The sequence below is a fragment of the Dromaius novaehollandiae genome, chromosome 3, assembly GCF_036370855.1.
Source record: "Dromaius novaehollandiae isolate bDroNov1 chromosome 3, bDroNov1.hap1, whole genome shotgun sequence".
Taxonomy (NCBI): Eukaryota; Metazoa; Chordata; class Aves; order Casuariiformes; family Dromaiidae; genus Dromaius; species Dromaius novaehollandiae.
The window spans coordinates 70740933-70760253 of record NC_088100.1 but is presented as its reverse complement, the minus strand read 5'-3'; the positions used below and the strand labels follow the sequence as shown (position 1 = coordinate 70760253).

The window sequence follows — 19321 nt, the reverse complement described above, 5'->3', positions numbered from 1 at the left end:
TTTAACTCCAGCAAGTCAGCCACAATTTTTCCTCCCCCACCCCCACCCATTCTGGTGTGTCACCCCTTTATTCACACCACCTTAAAATACCAAAGACTCCCTCCCTACCATATAGCCAGTATATATGTCCACGCTTTGTCTGTCCCTTCACCAACCCACCTTCCTTTTTTTGTCTTGCTTCCACAGTCTACTGTGCTGACAGTGTGCAGCTACTAAAAAAATTTTTTTTTCCCAGTAACTTCCTAGACAATGTCATTTCCCCAACTAATTCCTTCTTTGGTTTTCTTCTGCCATATCAAACAAAAGTAATTAGTCTTACAAAACAAGTCTCTCCATGTATCTTCTAAACTGTCATTTGTTCCTGCCCTGCCAATGACTGCAATCTCATCTATCATATAGTTTATTTCTCTTGCTCCGCTTTCATGCTGCTTTCCTTCGCTGAAATGGCTGATCTGTCCCACCAGATCAAGCAGTTGAGCCACTTACCTTTGAAATAGTCTTCCAAAGTTACCTTTCCCTGAAGCTCACAAATATGAAGCATCTGAACCATTCATTAGTTTAATTAAAATCTAGAAATACAGCATCTTTTCCTGAGTCTACAAAGTCATCTGATGTTGTTCACATATACGGCCTTCATCTGAAAATCCAGATTAGATGCCTTGAGTGAAAATTTCAGCCTTCATCTACAGCTTCTAATCACGTAGCTCACAGCATGAAAAACAATGCTGAATTTGATGAAGATGTTTCTAGATCATCTGTAATGAAAATATTCCATAAAGCAGAGCCTGTATATGCTGGCTTTGCAATTTAGTTAATATCAGTGCTGCCTATTGTTTGAAGGTAAATACTGTCCATGACAATTTTATCAGTCACTGGACCCAGTGGCTTAATGGCTGTGGGTTGCTTCTACACACTTACTTCCTCCAGTTCCCTTCCTCCAGTTCCTGCATTTCAAGACCTGTCCAAACCTCAAAATAAATTACAACACCTCACCAGCTTCTCTAATTTTTGCCAGCTATCATTGATCTGAAGAATCTAACATCACCATCAGGACTGCAAGATCTTCAAAATGCTCTAGTAACATTTACTGCTATTCAGAGAAGTGCCATACAACAGCCATTAAAGCAGTAAATTTATATTCTATAAAATATGGGTTATGAAACCTATATTAATTTTTATAAAAATATATAATTTCAAATTGTATGAAGTACTATAAAAACCTCAATAGCCCTATTAAATTGTCTTCAGGCTTAATTTTTGCCACTGAGATGCAAAATGGAGTTCTGCAACAGGACAGAATTTGGCATTTTTTGATCACAGGTAGAGAGGACAATTATATTTGCCTTAGGTCACAGAAGACAGTAATTTAGTGATTTCACAAGGAAAGACCACCCAGACACATCACAATCCCCCATCTGTAGGATGGTTACTTGTTTTGCTCTAAAAGAAACCAATACCCAGAAATAGTAGTGGTTAGGACAAACGCAGATGAGTTATTCTATGTATGCAAGTTTTCACAAATACTGTATTTGCTCATAGCTTTTCTGGCTCCTGCCAGTGTTCATTGTCTCTTGGTTTCATAAGCACTAAAAATAACCAGCATCTGAAGAACTTCCTTTCAGGAAAACAAACAAAAAAAACTAAAACAAATTCAACACAAGAATAATTTCCTTCTGATTTTTTTGTCATGATTTCAATTCTTCATGAAAACAGCGCATGGGTGGAGTACCACACAGAATGGTAAGGACAGCTATGACCTCAGTAACTACTTGTTAAAGCAGGAGAATGGCTCCTTTTCCACAGCAAGTGTTTATAATCCAAGAGGCTTTTCATGTGGTGTCACTTCCCAGGAAAACTTTTTTTTAAAAAAAAAGTAATTTCACCATATACATCTACATGACAGAGATGCAGGAAAAAATACAACAATTTTTCACATGGTTATTTATCAGTGTGGTATTCCTGAACAGAAATCAAAAGGTCCACAGACCTCTGGACACTACACCCCAGAAGAAATCTCACCTCAGTAATCCACAGAGACAAGCTCATTATTACATGAATAAATATACAAAGTTATTACATTAAAATTATAGGAAAGCATAGAAAGCTCCATCTGTGTCAGAAACAGATGAGCCACGCAAGAGTCATCCGCAGAACAGGATGCCACACTGGTGAAGCTCTAGCTGCAAAGTCTCCAGGGAGACCACCTGCACCATAAGCCAAGCACCTCTGCAGAGGCGCAGGACTGCAAGGAGAGCTCTGCCCTCAGTATTTCCTAATGCTGGTGACTACACAGCTCTGTGCTCAGTGGGAGAGCTGCTGGGTCCTTTGTTGCATCTGTTCATTTTTTCTGCAGCTTTCTGCAACAACAGGTACTTGCCTTCTGCCTATGCCTCTTTGATGGGACCTAGCACTAGGCCAGGCTTTACTGTTTTTCTCCACAAATGGAAGAGGAGGAGGTTTCCCTTCCGAGCAAGGATGCTATAAAAAAAATAAATGCCTTCAAGATGGGGAGGAACTCAAAATAAACAAACTAACTCAAAATAATATGGTAATAATATTTATTTGCTATGAACAACGTTGCTGTTTTTTTAACTGAAAAACTACTTCATAAAAATGAACGAAAGGATGTTTCCGTTGCTTTTAGTACTTAGTTTAAACCTATCATAGCACTACTACATTTGCTTTGTTCAGGCTTTGCCAATTAGATAATGAACTACATGCTCCATTAACTCTCACTTACAGTTCAGGATGTATTAGCATTTTTGTTTTAGATAATAATTTCATCAGCTGGACTTGAAACATCTGTGTTGCTGTTTTAGTGTGTGTGTGTGTGTGTGTGTGTGTGTGTGTGTGTGTACACATAGGTTTATTTATAAATTTGTTAGATCAAGACTGTAACACTCAAAATTTTAATTCCAGGTTAGAGACCTACTAGGAGCCACTAGAAACTCAAGACTTGTTGAAAGAAATGCACAGGAGCATGGTATTGGTGTTCACAAAAAAATCAGTAATGAATATCATATCCAACTTTAAAATTCAAACTGACCCAAATACTGATTAGCAAAGAGTAAAGAGATCTCTTCCTGATTCCCATCCATACAAAATCCTGCCAAGAGCAAGAATGCAGCCCCTAAAACACTCAACTCCACAGTATGACACTGTTATACTTCCAACCACTTTCCCCTCTGGTATGGTTTCATTGCATCTGGGCCCCACTAAATCCATTGAGAGAGGTGCTAAATTTGAACAGAGCCACTTCTGCCATTTCTGTAAATGTACTGATCGTAGCACTGGTCATTTGTAGATGTGAGCTGCTTATCAAAAGAGGTAATAGGAACTTGTTCATTTGGACAACTTCACCCTTTTTATTTCCTCACATGCTCCTTTTTCATTTTCCCAGAACATTCTTGTGTACTTTTTGTCCAGATGACTTGAGGCAGCATTATTTGCCTAACTTTGAATTATCGCTGAGCATAAGGAAAAAAAAAAAAAAAAAAAAAGTGAAATGCACTGCTCACTGCTCAGTTGAGGGTTTGAGGTCTTCCCTTTCATAAGCATCCAGTCTTTTCCACCTACGGGAACACACTTACCTCAGTATAAAGCTTATTACTTGACAAAAGGAGAACAAAACAGATTCCTTGTGCCCTTTTCCACACATCCCACATTTCATTTTATATGCCCACAAAACACACAACGTCAGAACCATATCCTGACTGATAGTATGTAGGTGATCGGGACTAGGTGATTACAGTCTCTTTTGGCTTCACAATTATGAATTCCTTCAGGTTAGATCACAATCTCATCGACTAGATCTTGTGCCAGCTTCTCAAAAAAAAAAAAAAAAAAAAAAAAAAATCTTTCTCAGCCTTCACCAAACTACTCAGATTCTTCTTCAAGGACAATACACATCAGCAGAAAGCCCTGCATGCTTTCTATACAGCCCTTGGCTTATACTACTGTGTTCTGATAATATACTGCCTGTATTTTCAATCTGTATTTGGGGCTCAACAGCAGTAAAAGGCTTTCTCTTAATTTTGATGGTAAGAAGGGAGGAAAGGGGAAACTAGAGACGTTAGATCACTAGATTATACATGATATCCCTAGCCAATAACTTAATCTGATTTCATCTCTATTGGTGAACAGCAAAGCAAGTCAGTCCTCACTGTGGTTCCGTGGTTACAGAGTGAACTGAACATCTTCAGCTTGGGATTCGTTTGCCATAATGAGTTTGTCAGTTTGTCATTTTATCACTAGGTTTATCTCAGTTTGTTTCACTCCGACTTTTTTTTTTTTTGGGGTGCATGTGGGAAATGAGAGTTTTCCTCCAAATAAAGCAAAGTTTTAAAAGGTAAATCCGCCAAAGCAGCTTACGTCCAGCATTGCTGGCAATCAGCCACAAATTCTGTCCAGTCAAAGGGGGGAAAAAAAAAGAGATTTTGAGAACAGATGATAAAGCATCCTCCAGCACTGGTTTGAGACGGAACGAAAGAGGTGATGTGTATGGAGCATATGGCTTTCAGTGACAAGCTATTGAATTGTATCTTTAGAGCTCAACATCTCAGGTTAAATGTTTATGTGCCAGAATACAAATCTAGCTGACAATGCCTAAAAATATATCTGAACCAATAAGCTTTGCACATTCATAATCACAAGCGGGTATCAGCTATTAACAAGCACTCTTCCTGCTTCTGGTTCTGCAGCAAAAAGGGTAAAAAAATTCATAAGGCTAGATAATTCTAACATAACTTACTCTCATCCAAGTCATTTCTTAGTAAAAGATTTAATGAAATGGAAAGTTTTGGAAGTCTAAAGAAATCCAAACAAAAGCTTTTAGTAAAAAGAGCCCAGAGAAGGAGAAAAAAACCAGAAGGTAACAATTGACTGGTATGACATTAGTCTGATTACAAGGACTCTGGCCTTCAAATTATTTAGAATTTTAAGTTATCACCCAGAAAATAAACTGCTCATGCTGTACAATTCAGAACTCTTCCCAAGAGCAAGAAAACACTGCAGGATCAGGAAAGCATAACCCCGCATTTAAGAAACAGTTAAATACCAAAGGGAACAAACAAATAATGACTGTATGCACATTTAAAATGTATTCAGAGCTAAAATTACTAATCCAGATGAGACTTCTCTTTCTGTAGTGTATGGACTTTTAAACAGACTACTGACAGACCAAAGTCTGACCTCTAGGTCTGTTTCCTCCCTGGGGTAGGAGGTTTTCAGAGGAACACAGAGATGGCTCTTTCTGGCAGACCCTGTGCAGTGTCTCCACAGTAAACTACTAAACAAACTGTAGGGTAAACATGCTCTTAGGCATTGATTGGGACTAAGGCATTTCACAATCAATAAACATGATTACAAATCTTGCCATGCTCATTTTTTATGTTTTGAGATGTAAAAGGCTTATCTCTCCACTTTCATTTTTCAAGGCAATGTTATTGCTGCTCTCAATACCCAGCCTCATCTCCTTTTCTCTTCCCCCTGCCCATCAGAATTTCCACCTATCAGAAAGCCATTTGGGTTCCTTTTGTTTTTGCTTCTTCCCCCCCCCCCCCCCCCACTTAACATGTGTGTTCCTACACATCAGTTTGTTCTGTTTCCCTGAAAACATTATTCATAGCTTTTATCTAACTTTTAAATACAGGTTTACCTTACTGGTAGATGCAAAGAAAGCATTTAAAAAAAAAAAACAAAAAAAAAAAAAAAACTGTGAAATAGGATTATTGCCTTTAAGGGCATTTAATCTTCCATTCAGCTCCGATTCCTTTGCCTTACACTTTCTACTTTGGCAACATGAACTAAATGGCTGTCCAGAATTTTGAGCAATCCCCTCCAATCTTTTCTTTTTCTACACACATTTTCATGTGTTTATCTCTTTCTTTTGTATTATCCCAGACATCACCATAGTTCAGGTTGATACTTTTAAACTCCATCGTAAGCCTGTGCCAGTAACCTGAGCTCTTTAACCACATATACTAATGTTATGTTAATTAACTACTCACTGAAGTCTGCAAGAGACAAGGAATAGATTCCTTATTTAAGTAAAAATCTACTGGTAGCTTGAATTTCAGTCAGAGAACAATCATTGTATTGTCACAGCTGTTGTTCTAAATAGCTGGCTGTTTGTGACTATGAGGTTCTCTGTTTTAACTACGCCAAGAATAAATTATTAAAAAGAAAAGCACTGTAGCTTTACAATTTCAAAAATGCTTGGCTACTAATATATAATAATACAGAAAACTTGAATAAAAATATACTGTTGAAACCTACAGAGTGACTCTTCAAACATGCTGTTGAATGTATAAACTGCAAATTTTAAGCCAAGTTTCAAGCTACTTTCTGTTCTTGTGGACACAGTTGATTCTTCCACTACTTTGGGCCTTCACTGAATAAACAGCTATTAATAAGCAACAGATGTAGCTATTAGTAGGCATTGGTAGATGTATGTGCACCCAATCTGTAGATATAAGCTGTTACTTAAGCAACTCGATAGAGTTTTGGGAACTAACTTACTCCTTAACTGCAGTAAAGGCCATGCTGCATCCCACACTTACTTGGCAGGTGAGAGAATGAGACCTTCTTCTGTTTCAGCTCCATCTGGAAAATGGTATTAACTAACCTTACCACCCTCACAGGTGACACAGCGTATACTTAAGTACATAACACTTTCAAAATTCAACAAAAACTTAGAAAGATAGCTTGACTACTTAAAAATTAGTATAACATATATAATTATCTTATTTAATCTCATTCATAAATGTATATAATTCCCTTTGTAAACTTGAAGGCTTCTCACTGCTAAATATGAATATGAAGCATGAGTTTTTGTGCAGACACAAGTTTCCCCAGGGAATACGTGAATAGAATTCAAATCTCAAACATAAACACATGGAGATAGCGAGCATGAACTACTAGTCTCTTAGAAACTATGTGTAAACACTGAAATTAACCATTCATGATTCCTTCTATTTATTAAGCCACTTCTGATAGTTGGTCACACCCACAGCTTTCTTTGCAATGACACAAATGAAAAGGCAGGCTCAGGATTATGGGGAAAAAAAAAAAAAAAAGAAAGTATTATGCAACTAGGCTGTATACCAGCTTACCAAAGTGTCCAAATAAAAGGAGATTCTGGAAAGTAAGACCAAGAAAGAAGATTACCCAGATAAGATTCTTCTCCCTTCTACAATACATTGCCACAGAGAAAGAGTAGATTTTCTGCTGCTGATACAGTCAACTGGAGGACCACAAACACACACCCAAACACAAAGTGAACTTCTGCCTCTTTGGAAAGCAGAAAGCAGCAACTCCACAGTAACATTCAGAGCTTTATATTCAAAAAGGGTCTGATTTGAATGAAAAAGCAGTAATACATTCTCCCTTTACAGCTATTGCTTTGGCAGGACAGATATGTATTTTGGAAATACAAACAAGATTGTTACACAGCTTCACTTTTATATAATGGATATTCACTTCATAACAAAAGGATAGCCCAGTAACTTCAGCTCACAAACAGTTACCACTGATAAATAAGTATACATGTTTTTAAATATTAACTCTTTTGATGGCATTAAATAAACTTGCAAATAAGCAAGGTCTTCTTGCTAATTTCTAAATGCTAATACTGTTAAAGATTATTAATCCAATTTATATGTATATTTATGGATCAGATTATGAAGTATTTAAGTCTCAAAAATTGAAGAGAGTCAGCTAAAGGGGTATAAAAAAATGCATATCTATGCCTTTTTATGCCAATGTCTTTCTCTAGGTGTCTACATACCTTTTCAAATCTTATTCTTGCTGCATTGCACAACTTCAGTAATTTAAAGCAGCCAGAAATCCAGGTTAATTAGCCTAATGTCCTGTCTAATCAGTCTCAATCAGGGTATGATTATCCATGTTTTATTACTGTAACTCACATCTACTAATAGATCTTTGTGCCCAGAGGACCTCCAGCTAGCACAGCAGCTTGATCACATTCAGTTTTTCACTGATTTGGGATTGAACCTCTCTTGCCTGTTCACAAGGCCCATTTTTGGCTTTCTTAAACACTACCTCCCCTCTATGAGCTGAGAGTCCATGATCATGCAGTCCACCAGGCAAAAAAAGCCAGCAAAGCTCAGAAACGCAGCTCAACCGTAAGTACAAAACCTTGCTACCAATCAAATCTCAGCAAAGGATCCATTCCTGAGCACTTCTCTCCTTGTTTGGAAAAGGGTGCAAGCTTTCTAACTTCCATTAAAAGGTATTTCTTGTACTCCTCCTCTCCTGTACACAAGATACACATGAATGGGCTAACAGCGTCCAAGCTGCAGAACAAAACTCAAGTGCATAGCCCATCTAATAACAGAGAATGGTTGGATTCTTAACATGACTGGATTAGCAACTCATCACTCTTGTCGTAAGAGGTGCCAGTTCTCTCCTGAATAACTATACTAACTGGAAGTGTGGCTCTATCTGCAGCTAACTCCTAAGCAAGCGCCAATCCGCAGTCAGTTCTGACTCAGTATCTGAAATGGCTGCACCATTATAAGCTGGAAAAGCCTAACTACATGCTGGCAAATGAGACAATAAAATAGAAACCCCAGGCAAAATAAGCAGAATGAAGAGACAGGCCTTTACATCAGTTCAATTGTAATAATACTTTACCGTAATACATTTGAGAGAATGAGAGCATAGTCCAAAAATTGAGTTTACCACAAATAAGCATAGTTTCTTACCAATAGCCAAGTCTGAAGGCTACGTACTCCAACCTAAGTGAGCATTTTTTCCATATATTAGGCAATAACAGCAAGTAAACATAGTGCTTTGTTTTGGTATGCTGGTTTGGCCCTGTACAAGGTCACAGTATTCAAGAATGTATATAAGGCATTTCCCCCCCACCTAAGACTGCAAAGATAGCAGCAATACTGTTCACCTACTATTGCTGTTATAGTTGATTCCCGTCACCTTACAGAAAGAAGATTTTTCCCTTGTTTTAATAAGCTTAAGATAAAGCCCTTATGGAACAGCTGCTGCATTCACGAAGTCTGGAATGGAGCAGCTTTTTTTTTTTTTTTTTTTTTTTTTTTTTTTTAATATTTACTAGGCAAATGTAAAGGCATACACAAAAAAACCCAACACTGAGATATGGTCCTTGACACTATAGTAGTTGAAAAAGCTGTACCTCTCCAGGTATGTCAATCATAAGCTCCAAAAAAGTCAATAGAGATATGACAACCTACACAGTTATGTCAAACTATACCAGCTGGCTTTATGGGTTATGTGCACAAAGTATAGAAATTATGTTTCACATTTGTACAGGCCTTTGCCATCTCTGAAAGGAGATGATGAGTTTTCCTTGGGAATTACACTGGCACAGATAAAAAGAAAAAAAATCAGTCAGTCACCTGAGCAAGCTAAATTGTAACTCTCATTCTGCAGCAACAGCTATGTAGGTACAAGATGTTATTAAATGCTTCCAGACATACGTCTTATCAGGGTGAATACAATGACTGTCTTTAACTTGGAACTCCATAGGTTTTGCAGGTTTGTGTCACAAGCCTAAAAGTGTTAGGAAGAACTTGCATAGATTCTCCATATACACTTAAACCAATGTGCATGAACAGAAGCATAATCCTCTTAAAAGTACTAAAGACCACATAACAAATATGGAAATGTAATTACATAAAATCTTGTGAAATTACAGTAAAAGTTACATAAATTACATCTATTAATAAGCTAATGTTCCTGTTCCATGTAATGAAACTCCAAACAGTATTTCATAATACTATCAGTTAACAACTAGGATTCGTCTTCTGCAGTGACAGCATTATGGATAGATAAAATAGACAGAGCTTCACGGCAGAGGAGATTGAGATGTGGGGTCTGGCCTCTGGGGAGATTTTGGGCTCCAGCCCAGGAACTGCACAAAGAACCAACCTCACAGAACACTAACTTGGAGTTATCTCTTCTTCCATGTTTACCTGGAGGTTACTTATCTTGAAACATTGTGGTGCTTTTCTACTAGTTCCCTAACAGTTCTGTTACTGAATTTAAAAGTCTGTTTCAATAGACAGGTAGAGGTAGCTTTAATAATTATCATAAGTTAGCCCCAGTTCCTTCACACACATTCTGAAAAATACATTACATGTGGACAGGCCCCAAACTAAAGTCTACTAGCAAATGAGAAAAACAAAACATACACCCCAAAAGAAAGCAAACAGAATTTAAAAGTTACACAGGTGTAATTAGTTAATCAATTATATTACAGTTTACAGGAAGTTATATTTCGAACATCTCTTCTTAGCTCACTGTGGATAAGTGAATGCCAAAGAGCTAGATATTTTCTGGTTCGCTTTTCTTTTTTAAATGAACTACTGGATTCTTAATAGGTTGTTGACACTTCCCTCATAAAGGCTCCTCATCTCAGATGAAAGGCAGAACAAGTAGCCTGTTGCACACAATGATAGACATTTCACTTGGATACATATACAATTGCCATCGAAACTCAGGGCGAGTCTAAAATTAGAATTCTGTGATATGACTCACAAGGAGAAGCTTTGTGACAGAAGTAAGATATTTTTAAGCAAATGAAGTCAGAAGTACAAAACAAAAAATGCACTCAAGAAATAATCTGTGGAATAAATTGTTAATAATTGTTAGGGCTTATTTTTTGTTTCTATGTGTTTTATCTACTTTCAAGTATATTCTCTGAAGTATATTATCATCATGGATAATTAATGGTGGTGAGGCTTCTGATTTCCACAGAAGCGTAAAGCAAGATTGCAGGAAAACAGTAGAACCTTCCCACTTAAGTATTTTTCCTTTACACTACACAAGCCTTTATATCAGTGTAGAAACATAAGCACTTCCTCTACAAAACTATTTTAATTCTTTATTAATTAGTTACTAAGGGCAAGAGACATGTCCTTCTGTAGTTTTCAGTTCCTCTAGTATTAAAAAAGAAATAACAGACCTGGCATTCCAAAAGGGAAGGTTATTTATCATGATCACAATTTTTCATATTCAGATTTAATAATACATTAAAGTGTACAAAAGCTATTGTAGGAAGATACTGTAAGACAGCTGTGAGAAGATGAAGCTTAATTTTCAAGTCTGCAGTATACTATAAACAGTAAATGATTAGATGCTACAAAACACAACAATGACAAATATCATAACCTGCAAAGAAAAAAAAAACATAATAATTTGAACATATTCTGGTTCCTGATATCCTCAGCCCAACACTATTACTAAGAATCAACTGTCTGTCTAGCACCTTATCAAAATAGAGACAGTGTTCTCAAAAATACCCATCGCTGTAATATTTTCCTTCTCAAAAAAATCTTTATCTTTACTAAACCTTCAGAATTGACACATAGTTGTCTATATTTTCAGACATCTTGAAATATCAGCCCTTTCACTCTAGTAACATGGCAGATGCTATTTTAAGATAAAATCTGATGCTTCTTAATTTTATGCCAAAACATACAGATATACCTTTTAATTCAAAACAGGTTTTGAACCTCACACAGGGATTTATTACAATCAACTTTAAACATCTGGAGTGAAGACACCTACATCTGAACTCATCACTCCAGGCTGAGTGGAATGGAGTCAGTAGAGATGGGCTGACATAAATTACAATTCTTCTGACATTTTTTAATATTTTCTCTAAGATAAGACAAATTGTGCTTCATAAACACCATTTTTGTCCATTATCTATAGAGAGAGACAAGGAGGATTTCTTTTACATTTTGTCTGATGAATACTGTCCTCAGTGTACTATATGAGAACATAAGAATTCCAGTTTTTGAACTATGGCCCTTCAGAATCAAACTGAAACAAACAATCTCAATATAAGGCACTTAAATGTCATTTTCCAGCCTAAATATATATTTTATTCCTGATGAAAACAGAAAAATTACATTCATTTTTCTTAAATAGCAACTTAAATGCAAATATATATGTTTATCATTTATACCAACTGTGTGATCTCTAGTGCTTTGTATTCTGCATAACCATCATCCAAACATAGAGGAGCATAATTAGTCTACCCATCTTAGGAACTGTGCTATCATCATCAGAAGTGCTAGCAAAGAAGAAAATTAGGTGGAAATATGATCTGCACCATGTAATTCACTTTGGGAGAAAAAGCAGAAGAACAGGACAAATGAGATGGCAATATCAGTTTAAAAAAATAGGAAATTTAAATCTCTAACTTGGAATCTGTAAGCAAAGCAAAAAACTCTGAACTAAAATCCAAAAATGCTGCACTAAAAGAAATGCTCCATTGCACAGACTGACCCAGGACTGAACTCTCCTTGAGAAGTGCACAGAATGAAAGCCAATTACAGTCCAAGGAAAAAAAAAAAAGTTCTTTTCACTGCACTACATTTTATTACTCTATATGATAAAACATTCCCTAATACAACACAACATTAAGAATTCAGTGCATACTTTAGTCATTTGTGCTACTACTTACTGCTTTGTTATCCTTTCCCATATGTTTCTACAGTATCTACAGGTAGCTCAGAGCTAATCTACACCAGCAATGCATCAGATTATCTCTGCGTATTTCCTCCAACTCTTCTGGGTTAGAAGAGACTTGAAGTGAATTCTCACAGTATTATTTTCCATATACATAAACCAGAATTAAATACTCCTAGCAATAGTGATTTCCTAACTAGCCTTAGCAAGTCTCCTCATTTACCGTTAACTAATATTTAACCTGAATCTCCCTAGCTGCAGCCTAACTCTTTCACATGTTGTTGCTTTAGTAAATGAAAACACCTGATCTCTTTTCTCACCCTTTTTTACCCTTTCATGATTTTCTGCCCAGCTGTGAAGCTGTCTTAACTTTCCCACATACATCTTACTACTCAATATTTTGTTCTGAAATAATATCTATTAACTTTAATTCTCCCACACTACAAAAAAAAAGTTATTGAAATCCTGCTTTAATTCCTGCTAAGCAACATGTGGGCTGTAATGCTATTCAGATTCAAGTCATGATTTAGATTTCCTTGGGCCTTCATATCCTGGTCTTCTATAACTATTTTCCCTTAACCTACTGTCAATGGCTAACAAATTGCTCACTTGAGAGGGAGAGTAATTTACCTTGGCATCCTCTGCATTTCAAGAATCTTCTAAATCTCAAAAAAACTGCAAGAATCAAACTGACATTTCAGAGAGCAAAGGTCTGCACAGAAAAGGCAGCAGAAAGACTACATGGAACCAATATATATCAGCAATCTTGAGAGACAGTCACCTTAACCAGGGCCATATTTGTGATGAGGAAGCAAAACTCAACTGTGCAAGCTGCACAGCACTCTCCTCCTGACTAAGCACAACTTTTAAGTCTCACTTAGATTTACAAATGTAAGGTGGTGGTTTGATTCACAGCAGATAAAATGGTAAATGGCACTGGAAGGGGAGACCCTGACACTTTCAGTTTACCTGTCACCAGAGCTCATCTGACCTCCACAAAACCAATTTTCAGCTGGTCCAGATCTAAGGTAAGAGAAAAAGCCACGCTGGTGGACATAAAGTTGGTAACTGACACCCAGGGAAACAAGGTAGCTTTCAGTAGCAGGTATCTCTTAAATCAGCTTAGCTTAATGTTAAACTGCAACTGTTGGCACAGCTGAATTAGAAAACAACGAAACAGAAAGGCTGGTAAGGGCATATATTAACAAAGGGCCTCTTACCTTAAAAAAAAAAAAAAAAAAAAAACACACACCTATGTTTGATTAATGGCTACTGATAACACAGTATGGATAAGAAAGAATTTTAGGATGTAAAAGAAAGGGGAAAAAAGAGAGTCAGTAAGAATAATAATAAAGAAGGAAGGAAGGACAATCCAGAAGAAAAACAACCTATTCTGTGAATAGCATTAATATAAGGAAGGCATAAAATTAAAGATAATACACAGGTGTATGTAGCTTGAAATAAACCAATTATTGCACTTTGAGCTATTTTGTCCTGTGTGTACTGAAATTTTCAGGAGCTTTGTGAAGACTACTAGAAAGACTAGAACTCTCCCCTTTCCCTTGTAATGGGTCTTTGTGAATGACCATGTTACTTTCTTTCCCATTCAAGTTTTTCTGCACTATGAAGTTTATCTACAGGAAGTTTACAAAAGCCCAAGATTCTCCCAAGCCAAAATCAGCTTAAGACCCTTATAAGAAAAATTGTACAACCCAGATAGAATTATTTATCAGAACCACCCAGAAGATTGAGAAGACATGTTTTAAGCTTTTGTATCATTTGTATGTTTTTTTTCTTTAAGATTGTAAATTGTTTCCGTTGTAACAGAATATTGCTTAAATTGCTCTACTTTGTACATCATAGAACTGGTTCTACTGAATGGTGTTAAAATGGATAACAGCCTTCCAATATCAGTGATGTTAGTATAACTTAAGCGGCATATGTACTAGGATTGTAACACAGGCAGAGTTGTTGTCATCCGCTATAGATAAGGACAAAAACGTCTGCTTGACTGAATGGACCATCCAATAATGAACACAATACCACTCAGAAAAATCTCTGCCTGGCAGAGACTACTAAACGAGAAATTTGAAGAAACAAACAGAGGGAGGGAAAGTGAGAGGAAAAAGAAGCCTGTGGTAATAGTATGATACAATGACTGTTTGATATCACTTTACAAGCCAGTAAGAGCAAGTCAGCAAGGTCAAGAAGCGTGGGACATTGTCATTTTTTTTCAACGGAACAGCATGTCTGCTTCCTAAAAATTCTTCCAAGCATGACTGCACAGCTTGCCCATTAGTGTAGTACTTAAAGACTGAATTTCATGACACTAGAGATTACAAACACATGAGGTTCTTATTAGCTTGTATTCCAGCACCCCTTGTTTTGTTTTTTACAGCTATTAAAAATACTATCAAAATCTTCAGCATATGACTAGCTGGAATTCCTGTGAAACTTGCACTTCATACAGGCTAAATATTGCTGCCTTTGCGTACGGCCCTGAGCAAACCCAAAGACAGTCCCAAGAACGTGATTCAATCTAGTGGTAGGCGCCAGCTCTGTTCAGATTCTGCAAGTGCTTTTATGACATGAACGAGTAAACTAGTGCACATAAGCTACATTAGAAAAAACTTGAATTTTGCTAGCAAGCAACACATTTTACAAAGAGAAGACCATTGAGGTGTATTCCATACAACTTCAAAGTTGGGGTTCTTCACAAATTCAAAGTCAGATGTCTCCTCTATACTCTCTCAGATCTCTCTGCAGCCAGTGAGGAGAAATAGGCACCTTAAGAAGATGAATTATACCCTTCTTAACCACCTGTCTTAGGTTATATTACTTCCTGAAGTGGTCGCATCACCTGTTACATCCCTGAAGACCTCACTTGCCTGACCCAGCTGCAACAGAGCAGGGCAGCACCCGTTCGAACTTGTGCTGAGTGAAGGATATGCAGTAAGCAGAAGCTAGTGGAAAGATGCTAGCCACAGACAGGAAAGGGTATGCGTCTAGCAAAACAGCGAGATGGAGGAAAACTATGGCTTCCACAGATTTCTGTTTACATTCCTGATTATTAAACAAACAAACAAAAATCTCAGAGTCCCCCCAGTTTAAAGTGGAAAGGCCATGTTTTTCTATAATCCTTGCCTATTATATATGTTATAATACTCCCAGAATAAAAATGAAATAGCAAGTATTTCTCTTTCGAAACATGCCCTCATTAATTAAAATTCAAAAATCTATACCCATTTTGGGCATAGTGACAGAGGGGATAAAATTCCCTCTAGAGATGTCTATCTCTCTCCCTTGACTGCAGACTGAGCCAAATTGAATAGCCCTATGTCTGACTTTTTATTAGGATGACAGGAATAATGAAGTAAGAGATGATATATCTTACCCTCCGCATCCACCTCTCTCCTACCTCCAGCCTGACCTAGACTAAAGGAGTAGATCTTATATTCATCTGCCCAGAGAGTGATGTTGCAGCAGGAACTTGTGCGGGCACCGCAGTCGGTGGTGCACAGCCTGCATACACACTCGCAGCCCAGCACTCTGCCCATCTTTATGATTGTCTGTCCCAAGTGAATTTCTGAGGCAGTGATATGTGACTTTATTCAAAAACTTTATAACATTTACATTTTCAGCTGCACATGCCATAACCACCAACAAGGGGAAGCAGCTGGAAATAGAAAGAAAGAAAAAAACAAAAACCTTTGTTGATCTGTGATGTTTTTTAGGAAAGCTGATATGACTCCATCTGTTTACAGTATGTACATCAGAGATTTCAAAATTGGAGTTAAGAATTCCACTGAGTAGTAAGATTTTTCTGGTCTTTCCTGCACCCTCCCACCACAAGCACTTAGTGGCCACTTGTCAGATGAACATGAGACAAGGGTGGAGGACGGAGCACAACATGCTGTCTCTCTCTCCTTCAACCCCAATGAATTCCCAGCACTGCCATGTTGCAACACTCTCCAACTGCATCACACAAGGAAAACTATCCTGCCTCAGCTTAAGGCCAGGTAAAAAACAGATGATATAGAGCAGAGCTGTTATTCCACATTGACTAAGGATCCCCCAGCCAAGTCAGTTCCTGTTACGCAATGAATATTATCAATTTTACTGTCACCTTGAGCGGTGCGACCAGCTCCCACTGCATAGATACATGCAAACATGCCAATATATATCTCCACGTTCCTGTGTCCATACCTGCCTGTATTTCAGTTCATTATAATTTCTGAAAGGTAGAATAACCTTAATTCACAAAGGGTACAGTAGTCGCAATGCAGATTGTCTGCTCATCCATAATGCAGAACTTCAGCCTAAAAAGAGACTTAGGCTTCAAGTGCTATAAATCTTGGCAAAGGTGAAGTATTTATTGAAGTAGTGCTTCTGCAGCAGAAGACAGATCCTAACAATACCAAGCCAAACTGATTTCATCTGATAGGCAAAGAATCCAGCTACAGCTATGGCTGCAAACTAACAAGCAGTGCCAAATTTGCCTTTAGTTTCATACATTTTACTCTCCTAAATGGTCTTAAGAGTTCACGTTTTGGGGGGACATCAAGCAAAAATAATTTAAAGAAACATACAGAACTCTGAACTATGCAGCGGACTTCAACAGAGCAAAGTATATGAAAATGAAGAACAATTTTGTGAACAAAAACAAGGAACAAGTAAACAGAACAGCCATTTTGTCAGTAACAGCTTTACAGATATTTAGGTTACGATACAATGATCCGATTACTGATATTCCAGATGCTCTGTAAATACCTTCTGTAGCATCCCCCTCACTCATTGCTTTAGGGTACTAGTCTGAATAACCTGCCCTGAACACTGCTGAACTCCTTGATCCTTTCATTTGCACTATACCTTAAAAAGCATTAAGCATCCCGGTGATTTCTCCCACACATTTCTTCATATTCCACAGATAGATAGGCTCAAATTCCATAACTATTTCATTCCTTGCTTCAATTCTCTCCTTTTTGGGGGAATACTTATAAAAAGCAGGATTTCTTTTAGACATACAGCATACTGTGATACATACAGCATACTGAGACCCCTGTCTCTTGTCTGACGAATATTGCCTCATTGCTCCCTTGCACTCTCTTATTTGTTTGTGTCTATCTGGAGTTTATTATCCTAATGTTTAAATAACAGCTTCTCTGGCAAAGGAGTATTTCTTTGTCATCTGTTTGTATGTACTTTGAACAACAGCTGTCCAGAATTGTGGCTTATCAATTACCAGACACAAAAATAGCAAGGAAAAGATAACTGTACAAAAGTCTGCAGAACATCAAGCAGAAACATCTTGGAGTTGCAAAAGTGACGTAGCAGGCCTAAAGAAGAGAGATTCTCCATCTTTATTTATGCACTGTTTTATCAGCTGTGGGTACATTGAAATTATGCACACTAGTTGCATCTACTGGCTGGGAAGCTGAGTTCAGATATTCCATCGTAACTGAAAAACAATAACCAGAAGGAAAAAACAAGGGAGGATAAAGATTCAAGGTTTAGAAGACGCAGAAGAAGCTAGCATTGGTTCTGTGCATATAACCTTCTGTTGAAGTCAATGAAAAGTTGGTGTGTAAAGAAGTACAAGCTCAGGGATTCACAGCTAAACTTTAACGTTAACAGGAATGAAACCTTTAGCAGCACTGACAATAACTTCCTTCTAGTCAACAGCATCATCCTGAGAAAAACAGACATCCTGAATGCAAGCTTTTAGCTACAGCTTCTAGGTTTATAACTTCTAACAATTTAAGACAATAACTTTATTTAGTCATGCTTTATTATAATAAGCTTAATACATGTGTAACCTCCAATCAGTGAATACTGCAAAGACATCCTGTGATATGATGTTTAAAAGGTTATCAACTTGAATACTAGTAACTCACTGACTAATAAATTTTTCAATGCTTAATATAATGAGGTCCAGTTCTCGTTTGGAGACATCAACTACTACTATACTAACAAATAGTAGTTTATCAGTACAGTAGATCTATCTGTAGACTGGGAAGAGGATAGGAATAATTTCTATTCTCTTCTCTGTGAGAAAACTGTTGCACAGTCAAGCTAGGTGGGAGAAATAGAACCAAAGTCTAATAATCAATTCAGTGTCCTATTCCATGGATCCATGTTCATAATAATAGCCTCTTTTTAAACATCATTATTAACGTTATACCAAAGGAATCATACAATAAGGGCTCTTCAAATATACTATAAACATTTTCCAGTAAGTTTTGAACAATTTTTAAACTTGAGAAATATTTTTCTGTCTTTGTATTATAGTAAAAAGTAGGAACCTCCCTTTATGAATGGATGACAGAGTGAGCCAAACAGTCAGTCACTTACCTTGAAGTCGTTGCATGACATTGGCAATATCTCTAGATCTTGCCGCTAGCCGGGACGAGGCCATGATCTCCTTGGAGCAAGTACCCTTCCACTGACAGAAGTTTCCCTCCAAGCCACTGGCCTGGGTGAGATGAAGATCTTGGAGCAATTCCTTTCAGCATTCAACCCTCCACTTTAGCACAGCATGCCTGGGTGAGTCACAGCTGCCCTCAGTCCAATGAAAGCACGCACAGGGACTGTGAAACAGCACTGTCCTCCTAAGCAACCTCAGCAGCCTGAAAAAAAAAGTACCATGGCTTAGAGGAAACTTGTACCAGTTCTGTAGAACTAAGAAGTCTGAGTCTCAACAGCTATTTTAACATGCAAGGAGTGGTATGCTTTGCACATACTGTACACTCAAGCCAGAGACACAATTAATGCTGAAAGCTTGCTTGGCAATCAGTGGGAAAGAAAATGCAAAAACAAATCATTAAAAACAACTGGCAATGCGCCA

At 37.4% G+C, this 19321-nt stretch overlaps 1 protein-coding gene across 1 annotated transcript in view; it reads right to left on the bottom strand.

Annotated features, from left to right (window-relative positions):
- Positions 1–19099, bottom strand: part of SYNE1 (spectrin repeat containing nuclear envelope protein 1) — a 306387-nt gene extending 287288 nt beyond the window's left edge. The window contains exon 1 of the mRNA XM_064509137.1: positions 18829–19099. Within this exon, the coding sequence (XP_064365207.1) occupies positions 18829–18892 (64 nt within the window). The 5' untranslated portion in view covers positions 18893–19099. The remainder of the gene's footprint in view (positions 1–18828) is intronic.
- Between the last annotated feature and the right edge of the window lie 222 nt (positions 19100–19321).